The following is a 15,017-nucleotide window of genomic DNA, read 5'->3' on the forward strand; positions in this document are numbered from 1 at the left end:
AATTCTTTTAATCCGTTCTCTGCTGCAAGTTGCAAATATCTTTGCAGTAAATAAACTTTACAAATCCTCGCCGGGCGAAGCTCCCGCAGGAATATCGGCTGAACGAAGCACGACCATTTATATGCACGCGATAAGAAGCGACACGACTCGCGGTGTGACCTAATATAAACGACCTTAACTCTTTCCCCGATTAACCTTTCATCGAGTTGATCCATGCGCGACGTTATTGGCCCGCGGGGGCAGCTCGCGAAGCCGACGGACGTGGCCGATTAATTGATTAAATATGAATGCGAGTGCTTCCGAAATCGTACCGCGAGGCACGACGTGTCGTGCCAGGAAAATGGAAACCGATAAGACGATGTCGGAGTCCTTCGAGGAGAGTGATGAGAGAATATTTCCGTCCACCATTCGAGCTCCGCGAATAGTACGGACCCTCTTTCTCTTTATCCCTCACCTTGATCCTCCGCACTGACTTCCTGCTGTTGTTGTTCACGTGGATCTGGACCTCGATCGAGTCCCCGTGGGCGTAGATCGCGCGATCCAGCTTCGCTTCCAAACCGACGCGGCCGTCGCCGAACAGAAACGGTTTTTCCACTGCCGCGTGCGATCCGTTGATCTCTGCAACTAAGATAAGCCAGCTTTTCATCTCTCTTGACGTGTTTCCGCGACGTTGCGGTTGGCCGGGAGTATCGCATTCTCCTCGAGATCATTTTACGTAAAGATTTACTTCGTTCCACTTCGGAACGAACAAATCATTATCGGATAACAAAATCCTTATTTATTTGATTGGTAATTGTTCCAGTTGGATTTGTGAACTTCACGACCAACTACACTGCACCTTAGTTCAATTCTCCGGGAAAGACTCACCCTCGTCTTCAGCAATCTCATTTTCCGCGAACGTGACTCTGGTCTTGCAAACCTGCTGCCTCGAGTCTGCAGGTGGACTGTCAGACACCGGCACGCTGTACACGGTGGATGCTGGCAGTGGCGGTTTGGTAGTTCGTTGGATAACTCGGATGCCCATGCTGACCGTCGTTTTTCGTTGCAGTTTCTCGTCCGCTTGTTCCGCTGCGGGTCATAAACATTTTATATTGATCGCAAGGAAGAAAGCTTTAACTCAGCAACCTTAGAGACATCTGGTGAAATGAAAATAATAATAGGTGTACAAGCGAACTCGTGGTTTTTGCTCTGCAGATCTTGAAAAATAATCCCCATTATTTTCTATTCGGGCACATTTATCTTCAATATGATAGACCGAAAGTCTAGCGTCCAAGATCGACCCGGCCACCGTTATTTGCGTCGGTGAACCGGATCTCGACGGGATGGCAACGGGATGATTGAATTTGCGAATCTAATTTGCGGCCGTAGATTGCTAAGCCGGGGACTTTACATCGAGAAACCACGCGGATCCGACCGCTGCGAACGAAACCGGCGATGTTCCGCGAACTGCTCCGGGTAGAATCTGCAATCAAGGGTCGTTTGTTGCCCGACAACCTTCTCCGACAACGGCTCACGCGAAACTAACTGTACTACTCTTCGTTTTCAGGCGACACTGCCGCGCGAAATGCGATAGAACTCGGAAAAATAGCCGGCGATTACTATGGTGACTCGCTCTCGTTTGCTTTCAACTTTAAATGTAATTTTGACGCGAAATATCAAAAAGTCTAAATGATCGTACAACCATATTGTAACATCAGGTTAAACTTTCACTCAGGGGACCAAAAATTATCAACTTTTCTGAATGTGGTATTATATTGTACAAAATTCGACAAAAAAATGATAAAACTTTAAATTTTTGTGATCCCTGAAAAGCGATGGAAATGTTTGAAAAGCTAAAACGAACGTGTGATAAATATAACAAGTTGGATATCGTCTCTCGCGTTGACATCGTAAAACTGTGAGAATATTCGTTCGACTCACCGATGTAAACCCGGACATCGTAGCTGCTCCCTATGGGGGCGCCGTTGTACTCCTTCGCCGGGACCAACTGCACCGATGGGGGTGCTAACGGGGTGATTTCCATGGTGAACGCGTGAGCGTTGGGACCGAGTCTTCTCACCAGCGCCTCCTGAAACCGAGCGAAGCTGCTCGTTTATCTTCTCCGAAACACATCCCTCCGATGTCCCCAGTAATGGTGATTCCCAATTGCCTCGTTAATCGCGTAAAGAAACCGGCCCGGGATCGGTCCGATTTGCCGACGGGTCTCATAAATATTTCGGCGTTCCTTTAACCCTCGTCATGCTGTTTCTTTTAGACACGTCCGACTTTCTGGTACCTCTAAGGTAGCTAACATTTCACTTCATTTAGTCGCCAGAAATTGAGGAATTAACCAAGACGAACATACTGACGCCATCAGAATTATTCGTCTAATTCCTGAAGTTGAAAACATGTAATTTAATCGTGCACGTAACAAAAGATCAGCTTTGCTCAAGAGTTTACTGCGTACATCTAGTTCTTTGAGGAACGCGTTCTTAATATTTTTAAACGTCCCCTACCAGATTAATTTTATGTACGTTGTTACAGTAAATATTCTATGGACGCAAGAATGTGTTACACGTTGGATGCAAAAAAAATATCCCTACCACTGCGGGGCAACGCTCGAGCTGTCTCGGTCGCCGAGCAGTGCAAACATGCCGCGTAATCTGATCCCGGGTATATCGGTGTGAACCACACTAATTCAATCGTACAAACAAACAAGTTTCATTTATTGCACGAAACGGTTTCATCGGTACGCTATTTTTTCCTGCGTTTCGGTCGTGTGCGGTTTCTGTTTACACGCGCTGTTTTTTCGGCTCGGTCTTTGAAGCACAAAAAAATAGTGTCTCTCTACGAACTATGCAAACGAACCTCCCCGAGGCCGTTGCGTCCATCGAATATTTACTTATACACTTATACATTGGGTCAGAGCAGACCCACGGCTCACTACGGAAGTGTTAATCCGCGATTTCAGTTAACAATAATGAATCGGCCCAGTTGATTCCAGCGGAATCTCGTTAATACGTAGCTTTGTGGTTTTACAGCGATTCCCGCAAATTTCGCTAAACATTATTTCGTCCCTATTTGTGCCGCATTTCGCGGATTAACAGGGATGCCGCTCTTCGTTAATTGCTACGTTACTCCACGGCGAATTCGACGCCGGCGATTAGTCCGCCGCTAATTAACCGCGGACCTGTCATTAATAATCCGCAAAAGTATGTCGCTCGACGAGCTTCATCTTGATACTCTCGCGGTCGTTGGAACTTAGGCTTCTTTGGAGTTCGTTGATGTTGTCGAGAAACAGTGATAAAAGGGAAATTTTTTAGTAATTGACGAATTTCGACGCTGCAGACTCGTGAAAATTCACAGAAAATTGTGTTAACCTCTTTCGCTCCTCAGAACTTGCCACAAGTTTGCCACGAGTTTAGTGCGGTTTCGAAGATCTTTACAAGCCATAAATCTACAAAGCATCTGCTAAATGCAATATACGAGAACGCCGTTTGCGAAAACACAAGTTCTCCATCTCTTTCCACTTTCCTCTCGGCTCTTTGTAATTTTCCCCAACTTTACGATCGCTCGTTCAACTACGTTGCAACTATTATTTCGACGAACCAAGTATTTCCACGTCGCCTTCTATATCAAAGCCCTCTTTCCATCATAAACATAAAAATACAGAAATTACCTGTAATTCAAAACAAATTTCTATCGCACGCGTACCTATCTCGACTTATCTTTTAATGTCGAATCTACGTCATTTTCAATAGTAACTCCGAGTCAGCCCTCCACTGCGAAGAGATAAAATTGCCAAGGAAATGCATTTTCGCCGGTCTCTGCACTTACAATCTGCAAAATGTGTCCCAAAGAGGTCAGGTGCAGAAGACTCACCGTAGACTTCCTTTTGTGCTGGGACGTTCCAACTATTCGCACAGAAAATGCAACTTGTTTCCCGACGACGTCTCTTTAAATTTGCATAAACGGTCGACCGTAATATGTAACGAAGCTACAGTTTCTCCGCAATTCCGATTAATGCGTATTGAAGGCTGCGGAATAGGTGATTAGAATTACCGGGGAATTTTTTATGGTGTCGTGCACGCGTTCCCAGTCCTCGGGGAGCAGATTAAATTATGCTCAGGAATGTAAACGAGGCGAACTTGCCGACTAATATACTTTCGCGAATGGCCGAGCCCAGTGTCCCGGAGGATCCTCTGGCCAACAAATGCGGTCCGGTCTTTCCTGTCTCGAGAGGAAACGATCCTTCCGGAGAATGGGTTCATCCGGTAAATAATCCACCCGCCGATTAAATAATGAGCCTGCTATACTACTCCACTGTCGACAAAGACGCGAGCTGTCGTTTGCTATAACAAATTTATTATTAATCTAGAATTTTTAAGATAATAAATAAATATTGGAAAACTTACGATATCTGGAATATCGTTAATAATATTTATCGAAAGCGCAAAAAATATTAACTCAATGTTTATTCCTGTCGAATATGTACATTAGGGTGGACCTAAGCTATACTTGGAGAAAATTTTTTATCGAGATACAATGCACGCAACTATCCAGTATTGTTCGTTTAGGTGAGAAAAAAAATTTGTGCAAAGTTTAAGATCGATTGGATAAAAGGAGCACTACTCTTGATGACTAAAACAAATGGTACGACGTCTTCTAGTCAAACATAAAAAAATTTAAGAGTAGGTTATTTTCATATCAAATTATTAACAGGAGAAATAATTTAACTTCCTTTCATTGAAAATGATACATACAAATTTCGTTTTATACAAAGATCTGTAGTCTACCAATGTGTTACCGGAAGGAGACAATATGTTCTTCTTTGGAGACACTGATCTGTTACCGAATACTCTTCTATACCTGATTTAATTGAACAAACATGTAAAATTCAAAGTCCAGTGATTAGAAGGAAAAGCTCGAGGAAGAGATTTTGGATGGCATTGACCTGTGAAGATTTAGAGCCTTTCGAAAGGATCTGATTCTCGACAGCGTGAGGATCCTTTCGATTAGGGGTACTTTCAGCGTCGAGAGCCGTCGAGACGAAACTAACTTTCTCGGGTCGTTCGGAATAAAAAGGAACGTCGCCGGTAATTGTCGTCGGCGCTCCGTCTACCCTGGGTAGCAAATTGGCATAATGCGTGGTGGCTGGAATAAAATTTCAATTACGCCGGCGGAGAATCGTCGGTGTCTCGGCAGATGGAACGAGGTCGAGACAAACGCGAAAAGCGTTTCGATTATGTTGGTTCGAGAGCGTCTACTTGCACTCGATCGAGACCCACGTTATCGAAGCGTCCTTCAATTAGCGAGGCTTTTCCCCTCGAATAAAGTCCTTCGTTTGCTCCGCGAGAAGCAGGATATACCGTCGAGTGGATGAACGATTGAAATTTTTTATGGTGATCCTTATCGAGGAACAGTTATTGGTTCCGGGTCGATGTTTTCGTGAGAAAACGGCTCGCCGCGTTGGAATGGAAAGTCATTACGTGTGTAGCCGGCCCCCTCTATTAGGACCGGTCATCGATCATCATTCACTTCCGCCTCGAGGACTTTCTGGGTCGCCCCGAGAGATCGTATAAAAACCGAGACAATTCTGTCTTCGCGATCGCTGTTCCTTCATCCTTTGGATCACGGTTCCTTTGCTTTCACCGTGGGTTCTTCATCTTAATTTGTGCCCTGCTGTCGAGATAGCATGCTAGCCAGGATTCGGTATGACGGAGAGGTATATAATTCATTTGGTGGACCTCGGTTTGCTCGGTCTGAATCGGGCACGAACTCTTTCAGTGATCTAATGTAATGGTGTAGAAATGGCGCACAGTACGTTCTATCTATTTTTGTATTTTCGAAGCAACAGTGTATAGTATGCGATTTGAAATAGATGCACTACCGTCTGTAAATATTTGGACATCTAGCACGCTCAGTCGAAGAGGATGTTTGTGGTCTAATTAATTAGAGCTTGTCACAGTTGAGTTTCAGACTGAGGACAGTTGGTTCACTAGGTATAGAGGCAGATCCCTCCCTGCATGTGTATCAAGCCTCGATATTCTAAAGGGAGAGGAAGTAGAGGGAAATAAGGAGGGGATCTAGGCAAGACGGAGGAGATGTAGGAAAAATGAGGGGATCTAAATAAGAAGGAGGGGATTCAGGGAAGACGGGGGGATCTAGGCAAGAATGAGGGACTGTAGGCAAGGGAAGAGAGGAGAGGATCTACTCTGAAAACCTAATCCACAACCACGACAGCAGTAAAGGTTACGACACCGCACCGAGTCGATACGTTCAATAAATATTCGCTGGGACGTTTCGAATGTGCACTCTCATGGGGGAAAATTGGCAGCAGGGGGAGGCGCGTCGACTTTCTGCACGTTCCGAGTGCGTTCGTGATGCAGGCCAGGGTCATCCCGCAGGATCGAACCCCCGCGATGCGTCATGCTGCAGGCCGTCGAACAATCGTTTTCAAAGCAGCTGTCCGCCGATTGATATTCGAAAACTAACGAAATTGCTCGTCGCGTCATGTCAGCTGGGTCAACCGCCCTCGCACAATGGGAACACGGTGAAACGAGCGAGCGAAACGTATCGCTGTTCGAGGAACGAGCGCTTCTTTCTACAAGAGAGATCGCATTTCGCGTCCGATGGATCCCTGCCCCGAGTAGACTATCAGGTATCGACGAGAAGTACGCGCACACTGCTCGAAAACTGCCGGTGTTCTTTTGCTTTCTCGCGGGAAAGTATCCCGTTGCGGTGAACACGAGGAGATCCTGCGAACCGGCTAATCCGAGGATCCTGCACCCGTTTCAGATTTTTCCAACGAATTTTTGCAGCTCGCTGTTGAAATGTCAGACATTTCTTGCAACCCCATGCAAAACGATGGTCAGATTTTTTCGCGGAAGTATTTTATGATCTTTTATTGCGGAGTGGATACTGCAGTAACAGCCATTTCTGGTATTGAAGAGAACACTGACAATTTTGCACGTTCATTCACGCGTGGATCTCGCATCTGTTTCGGATTTTTCCAACGAGTTTTTGCAGCTTGCTGTTGAAATGTCAGACATTTCTTTCAACCCGATACAAAAGGGAGTTCAGATTTTTTCGCTGAGGTATGTCATGATTTTTTATTGCGACGTAGATAGTGCAGAACGGACTGTTATCGAATTCGAAAATTGCAAGAACCTCGAGTTGGAAGTGTTATCCGTTTTCCGAAAGAAGATTAGAGCTGCTAGGTATGGTTTCAGCTCGTTGTAAATTGATTCTTTTATTATTTGCTCGATTGATAAAGCACGATAGGAACGTGTCTCCCACGACGATATCCAATTCCGTCGTGATCAAACGTACGGGGGAAGATGTCCCCGCACGACATGCCTAATTCATCCGTAGCGAATAAATAATCTATCGTACGAGGCTTGCAGCACCGGGAAAAGAGAGCCAGCAGGCTGATAAATAATTTTCACGTGGTCCCGATCGACCTGACTGCAGGTCAGGGTCAGTGTCAAGGCCGTGCCGCGCCCTGTCGTAACAGGCGTCTCTTTCGACTCGGCGAACAGGCAAAACTGCGCAGAAATGTACGCACAGAACTTGGTTGCTTCGACGACGGCCACACTGGTAAATCTCCGCATGAACAATTGCACACGTTGACGAACTCCCATTCAAAAAGTTGCTCACTTTGGCGCGTGCCCACAATGATAAATCTGTGGTTGTCAGGAAGAACGCCGTATGTCACATAATTTCACTTTCAAGATATTGCCGTTTAAAGTTTTGGTCACTAATGCTTTGCCATAGTATATCGGTTCAATTGCATTATGTTTTTAAGCCTTTCGAATTTATTTTCATGACTTTTTTTTTATAAAGAAGTAAATCCTATACTATAAATCTCAATTAATGCACAAACTGAAATTTTTTGAAATTGTGACATGCGGCGTTTTTCCTGGCCGCCACAGAAATATCCACGTGAAAAATTGCCTGCTCTGAAAATTGCCCACACTGACGCTATGCAACGCGATCAGTTTCTTTTGCACGAGACTGCGTGAAGATCAAATTAGATTTGTCTAGAAATCTAAGTGTCCCGAACGAAGTATCAATAAATGCTTGTTGGAAGACGCGATGGTTACATATGAAAGAAGCCCAGTTTATATCTGCCCGACAGCCAAAGTACCCGATAGTCTTTACAAACGAGGCCCGTCGCGTTTCGAAACGGGAAAGCGTTCCCATTTGAACTCGACGCTATGAAATATTCAATTACTCCCAGCAGCCGTGCAATATTTCCTGTTCGCCGGTCCCAACAGAGGGATTAACCGTTTCACAAACGTGGATCCTCCGTCTCGCGCGTTTCGTTTCGCGCGAGATCGCGACAGCCTCCGGAACGGCCTTCGGAGACTTATTCCTTTTCCCATCTTATTTGCTCCCCACACCCTCACGCGAGGCCTGTCGCAGTTTCTGATACGTTTCTCCCCCATTCCCAAAGCGAGACTTACGAAACGTGCAAGGATAGACCCACTGCCAGTCTTTTCAATTACCTTCGCAAACAAATTTAGAGGCGGAACACCGGAAACGTGACATTTCAGCCAAAGCGATGAACCACCTTTCCAGTTTTTTTTCCAATGTCCTTAAATCTTTTTAATAGGTCCACTGCTTCAAATTGTATTTGCCCGTTTTTGTCCTAAATGCATCAAATCCGTAGTCCCCATTGCTCAATTGACCGAACTGGTTGTTGAACTCTTTCGGTGCCAACGCAACGAGCAAGATGAGCTGAGGAAGCATGAATTGAGGGGAAAGTCACCCTCTCTCTCTGCCAGTACGGAAGGTAGAGTGGGGGGACAAGTCTGAATGTGGCGACGAGAAGTTTTTGGGACGTCCTTATGGATTGCTTCGTCTTCTAATTGAAACGAAGGTGAGGTCGCGGTTCTTTACGACCTCGCCCGTGGTTCTAATCCCCTATCCCGTTCCGCTTAAGCAAACGTTACTGGCGAAGGTGCACGGTAATAAACTTTGCAATTACCCGGGGCCGAGGTTGCGTTTTACGAGAACGCTCGTTCGACTCGCGAACGGTTCCACTGTGACTCCGCGAGATAGAACTCTCATCGACTATCAGTTTTTCTGAACGATTGCCAGATTCTAGGAGACCTGACGAAGCCACCACTTTAGAACGAAGTTAGGTGTAACATACAAACTGTAACTCGACCGCCAAATCGCTAGTCCTAAGCGCCGATGCACCGATGCAACGATGTTATCCGAACTTCGGAATCAAGTTCGAACCCCCTCGCTCCAGGAAAGTTCTGATCGGTTGCAAAGCGAAAACCGATCCCCGAGAGAAAAGTTTCGACTTTCCAGCTGAACGGTTGTACTAAAAATACGTCATCAACTGGGAACTATACTCGAGTTGCGGAACGTTTTCAGCTATTTCGAGAGGACAGAGCAAGTTTTGTTGTGTTGGAATTTGTTCGTTGGGAGGGAAGGATTAGTTAGTGAGTTTTCCTGCAAAATCAAAATAGACTTTCCTCTTCTAATTTATCCGAATGAGTTTCGTTTTTAAATTGATGGATTTAAATTTTTATATTTGATGCTATCGATTTGAAATAACAACAACCTGACCTTTCCTTTGAGTTAGAGTCTCTATGGTAAGCATAACCGAATTGGAACTCTCCCAGAACGTCCGCTAGTCTCGAAGGATGTTATTCTCGGACTTCTCCAAGTGTTTGCTGAAAACGAGGCAAAACTAGGGGCGAACAGCGCTTTGCCTTCTGCAGATTCTTAGGTGTACACGCTTTGAGGCACGGCAGTATCGTTTATGGTTGAGGCCTCGAACCGAGGCAACGCAGGAGGGTTCTGAAACGGTTCGGTGCACGTTGTTTCGGTGACGTTGTTCGTATCGGTTACAAGGCTTGTACACACAGGTGACTGTATAACGAGACGTGGTATGCACGGCATAAGCTTAACGGTTCATTTCCGAGCGGATCGACGATCGGGTCCCTTAACGGCTTGTTCGTTTAAACCTTCCACGATTATCGGAGGCTGTCGTCGATGTAACGAGCCCTTCTCGTTATTGGTTCCGCGCGGAAGCAAGATTGGTATGCTAGCTATCCTAGCCAGCATCCGCCATCAATATTACATTTTCGGTCTCCCGGATACATCCAACCCGCGACTATTCTTCGCTCGGGTAGCCACCGGTGAAGCTCGCACAATTTTTCGTAATTTTTCGCAATCTTCCACCCTTGTCGAGGCTATTTCGTCGACGTGACCCGCTTATCCCTTGAAACATTTTACCAGCAAACCTTCGTGGAAATTTATAGGGCGTCTCAACATTCAGTATTGTATAATGAAATTTGCTTCGAACAAACTTATACTGTTCCAAAGAGTACACGTGCTTTCTCGAAGAGGCTGCAAGTTCAAACGTCTCTGAAAACGTCGGAAAATTTTTTTCGTGATCCGAAGCCCGGAGCTGTCTCTTCACAACAATTTTTTAAAATTTGATGTACGATTCTATTTGGCAGTTTTATGGAACAGAGATGAGGTGCAAGTTTGATTTCGTAGTGTACATTATATCAATGTATTAAGGGTTCTGTGAAATCACTAAAAAAATGTCCTGTTTTTCTTTGATGGTCTTAATAAATTAAAGATAATATATCCGTGCATAACAACGCATAAAATCCGTAGACTAATTATAAGACAACGAGATAGAGGGTTGTGGAAGGTTCAGCTCTCGATCGTGTTAGATCGACGCCCACTGATGACCGACGCGACCATCATCGTTGCGGAACGTGGACCGAGAACGTATCCAACAGTAAGTCCTTGCGAAAGCAGGCCGCTCTTTGATTCGCGATTCGCTCGTAAAACCGCCATAAACGTTGCTTTTGCAGTCGGCGATAATACTCAAAACGATGCGTTTATGATTCTGTAGTTGAACCCTTTCTGTCCCGGAGGCGTTTTAAAGCGGCACTTTCATTTGGCAACGACGTCTCTGATCAAATGCTCCCCGGGTCGCTTTCTCGTCTCGTTCCATTCGACGCAGCGCGCTTCTGCAAGCTCCCAAGAATAAATACAGTGTCCCTTAATTGGTGTACCGGGTCTCTGACGACTCCAACAAGATTTCTGTACACTAACTTTCGCTACTGTATTGTACGATAATTACAAATGTCAATTTACTTTAACCTCTTCAGAATATTTCGATTATCTAGTTTTAAATTATACAGGGTGGTCCGCGCAACGTGCTCGAGTATTTCCGTTACTTGTAATGATATGTAAAAATGATATACATGGTAAAGAGGGGGAAATATTGTGATTGTAAACATTTTTGTCATATATCTCTTTAACTATTTGGTTCAGGGCATACAGAGGTCATTACTTGTTATTCTTGTACGAATACTTTGTACACCGACTGTATGTGTGTGAAATATAAAAAGGATTGCGGAATCCATTATTCAAACACGTGCACTTTGTATCTGTGTGATGATAATACATTCGTTTTATCTATACTTTGAGCACAGCTCGAACGCCCGAACGCTTAACGAAAGAAGCTCGAGCACGTTTATTTCTATTTCTGCTTTTGTATACAGGCCGGGAGCATCGAGAAACAATTTGAAACGCGAGTGGGCGAGATGTTGCCGGACCGTCGCGTCGTGACGCGTCGATAGAAACCTTCGTGCCGGAAACAAAATTCCATCTCGGCCATTCCCCGATTCTCAATTATGAAAATGCGAAATACGTCGGAGACGTGGCAACAATCGAATCGCTAGGTTTTCCCAGCGGATTACGAGCTGTCGGGGGATTTTTCCGAGTGTTGACCAAAGCGTTGCTGAATTAAATTAAGCCGGCGACAAACTTTCATACATGGACAGAATCTCGATGAAATTCATGTTTGATATTACTTCTTCTAGCGAAAATCGACGGACGGAAAATTTTGCCACGAGTCTCTCGCAGTCCCGGTCAAAAGGTTAATGTGGAACCGCTATTTATAGATCGAGAAAGTAATTACTAAACTGGGAAATGTCAGAGGAGAACGATTTTTCATATTGGGAGCTGAATCGTACTATACCGAGGATGAACGTACTTTTCCAACGCCGCATGGTGTGAAACTTTTCTAATATAAATTGAGATAGTTTTAATATTTCTTATGGGTGTCCAGGGCGGCACGGCGTCTTTGCCTATTTCTCATGGTGTTCAATCGTGTTATTAGACGTGGTCGCTGTTCAATGGAACAATCCTTGCTGTACATCCGTCGGTTACAGCGGGCCAAGGGTTCAGGTTGTTGTTTTTATCGTTGGATTTTATTAGCAACCTGACGCTGCGGACGCAATTAAGCCGCTATTAACGAGTGCTTGGGGTCGGTGAGAATAATGGAGTGGTGGGGCTATTGTTGCCGTGAGTTTTAGGCTGACTGAGATCAGCGACATCGTAAAAGTCTCCGATGAAAAATCGTCGTCAATAATCTATGTACAGCTGACGTATTGAACTTGTAAATCTGTCTTGACTGGCGATTGCAGAAATTGTGCTGTGAATGAAGAACTAGATCTTTTAGAACAGACCTGGGCGACGGTGGCCCGAAAAACACATGTTGCTGTTTCTATCCTTCTCTTGCTCGGTAAGACAGTCTCAGAGTAGTAGCAACATGTGTCTTTCGGGCCACCGTCGCCCAGGTCTGTTTTAGAAGATCTTTTCTAGGATTACCAATTGTGGGCCAATTTGATCGTCAAACATCTAAATCCCTAAACAGGATACAAGGATTAAGAGCTTGTTCGTGAACTCTTGACCAAACACAATACCGATCGAGGACGAACAGAATGATCGACGACAAAGAAACTCCAGGTAATTGCTGCACGGCTACCTTGCATAGTTAATGGGAATTACTATGGAGTCGCGGCAAACACAAATGGATAGAGACAGACTTTCAGAAATTGCGCGAACTTTCTGAGCAGACATCTCGTTACAAGCTTCAGACAGCGGACGCTATAACAGAATTTCCAGTCGCCGCATTGCACGTGAGTTTCTAATTACCGGGGCGCGAAATTGATTACTAAGCCGAGAGGCTTATTTCGTTAATCGATTAGGAACGGGCGCCCTTCTAGCCTGAACAATACGGGCCCCGAATTGCTTCATTAATTTTCACCGGGAAATCCACGCTGCGTAAGCTTCCGCTGGTTATTGCATCTATATCGAGGCTCCGGCAAGCATTGTCTTAGCGTTCATGTCAGTTCTCTCTATATTGCGGTTAGCCATTCATCGAATCCCATTAACCCTTGCTATAGCGTGATGGATGCATTTGATTTTGAATGTGGAGCGAATTTTCCATTTGGGGCAGTGCTCTAGATGCGCCGAGAGCAGTGGGGCCACGCCCACTCAACGCTAACCGCGCCTACTCGCGCAGAGCGAGAAGGACGTATGTTTTTCAATTAACAAATCATTAGTTCATTCGCTAGTTTAATCACAGAACTTTGGTGTAGACTAGAATTTACATTTTTTAATGAAAAAGACAAAATTCGACAGAAAGCGAAATTTTTAAGAGGTGCAATGCCAGTGCTGGAGCGCAGAGATGGCCCCCTGGGGCACTGCAGTGGCTCCGTCGGAATCAAGAGCACAGAAGCCACGCCTACTCAATGGCGTGACCAAAATGGACAGTCTTTTACCATTTGCAAAATAATATCGCCCGTCGTTTGTACAGAAATTGAAATGTTAATAACTTTCATACATCAAATTTTCCATCAAATGACAGATTACGTGTTCCCAGCACCGGGTAAACACAGTTAAGTCCGCAATCACCGATGGTTATCGGATTGCCGTCGTTGACCGAGCGATCGAGCATCGGCGCGAGAATCAGCCCGGTGGGCAAATATGTTCGATATTTTCAATTTTCCGGAATTTAACGATACGTTGCGAAAACAGCGTGCGTTGTTATTGGGCACGAACACGACCCGAACCGAACCGACCCGGCTCGGCTTGTTCCTCCGTATCTTTATTAAATTTCCATTGATCGCGCGAGCCCACCCCCCGGAAAATCTCATGAATTTATGGCCAACCTCCTCTCCTATGTAATCCGTCCCCGCAAAACTATCGATTGGAGTTCGAGCTTTTCGGTGTCACGTGTGACGCTGAATGAATGGCATGTCGGTGGCCCGCATAGTCATTCGAAGTGTTACAGTTTTGTTTGTGCACACATGGAAAATTGGATTGAACGATATCGATGGTTCCACGTCAATTTGTTTATCTGTGGATCGATCAAACGTTTTTCGATTCGCTTGAAATTGATATTTGATGTCCTTGATTAGATAAGTTTATACAGGAGTAATATATTCAACAATCTTGTAAAATGAAATTTTGTCAGCCGATGACCGTCGAGCATTCGTCTGCTGATCGGATAAGGAGTTAGGCTAATTTTCTGGTTAGAATATAAGCTATTACAGACCTGTAACGGCGTTGTTTCGTGGCGATCGGCACCGACGTACGGCGGGCACAATTGGGCGACGCACATCACCACCTCATTGCAGAATTTCAATCCCATAACCTCCTCGTCCTCCCGGCCGTAGCGGAAAGTCAACGTAATTTGCCCGTACACCTGCGAACATGGCCCACCCCCCGAACCGATGGTGGTTAATTAGTAAACAGGCAGCCGCGCAAGTAATTGTGTACGCGGCCGCGTTCGTTAGCAAGGCATCCTCGGAACAGCCATTAAATCTTTCCAGCAATTATCTGGCGGTTCGGTAAAGATATTCGTCGATGACGAGATGCGATCGTTTCCGATTTCACGCTGAAGCTACCGCTGAATCCTAAGGCGTCTAACGTGATTCATTAACCTTCGGTATAAGGAAGCTATCTCGCGAGTTGCCTTATAACTTCGAATCTTTGACCACACCATACTTCGTTAGTCACGAAGAACGAGAAGTTAGACTTATTACTTTGTTATTTTTAAATTCTTATGTTTTTACTGTCTTAAGTTACTCGTAGATTAATTATTGACGCATTCTGTTATTCTTTTTTCGTCTGAAATCATGGTACACGGCATAATATTAATTCATATAAATAAAACATTTTAACAATGGATCAACAACAGGCAT

General features: G+C 45.0%; 2 protein-coding genes across 3 annotated transcripts in view; one reads left to right on the forward strand and one right to left on the reverse strand.

Moving 5' to 3' along the window:
• Positions 1-15,017, forward strand: part of LOC143207386 (14 kDa phosphohistidine phosphatase) — a 73,822-nt gene that overhangs the window by 7,186 nt on the left and 51,619 nt on the right. The gene's annotated exons all lie outside the window — the stretch shown is intronic.
• LOC143207330 (phosrestin-2) overlaps positions 1-15,017 on the reverse strand; it is a 53,180-nt gene that overhangs the window by 4,661 nt on the left and 33,502 nt on the right. Inside the window, exons 6-9 of one of the 2 annotated variants that reach the window (XM_076420692.1) lie at positions 14,369-14,518; positions 1,921-2,068; positions 868-1,068; positions 455-618 (exon numbers count right to left, since the gene is read on the reverse strand). In XM_076420692.1, coding sequence (XP_076276807.1) covers positions 455-618; positions 868-1,068; positions 1,921-2,068; positions 14,369-14,518 — 663 coding nt within the window. Of the gene's footprint in view, positions 1-454; positions 625-867; positions 1,069-1,920; positions 2,069-14,368; positions 14,519-15,017 lie in introns of both variants that reach the window. The other variant, XM_076420683.1, reaches the window with a different exon arrangement.

Source organism: Lasioglossum baleicum, chromosome 1 (genome assembly GCF_051020765.1).
Source record: "Lasioglossum baleicum chromosome 1, iyLasBale1, whole genome shotgun sequence".
Lineage (NCBI taxonomy): Eukaryota > Metazoa > Arthropoda > Insecta > Hymenoptera > Halictidae > Lasioglossum > Lasioglossum baleicum.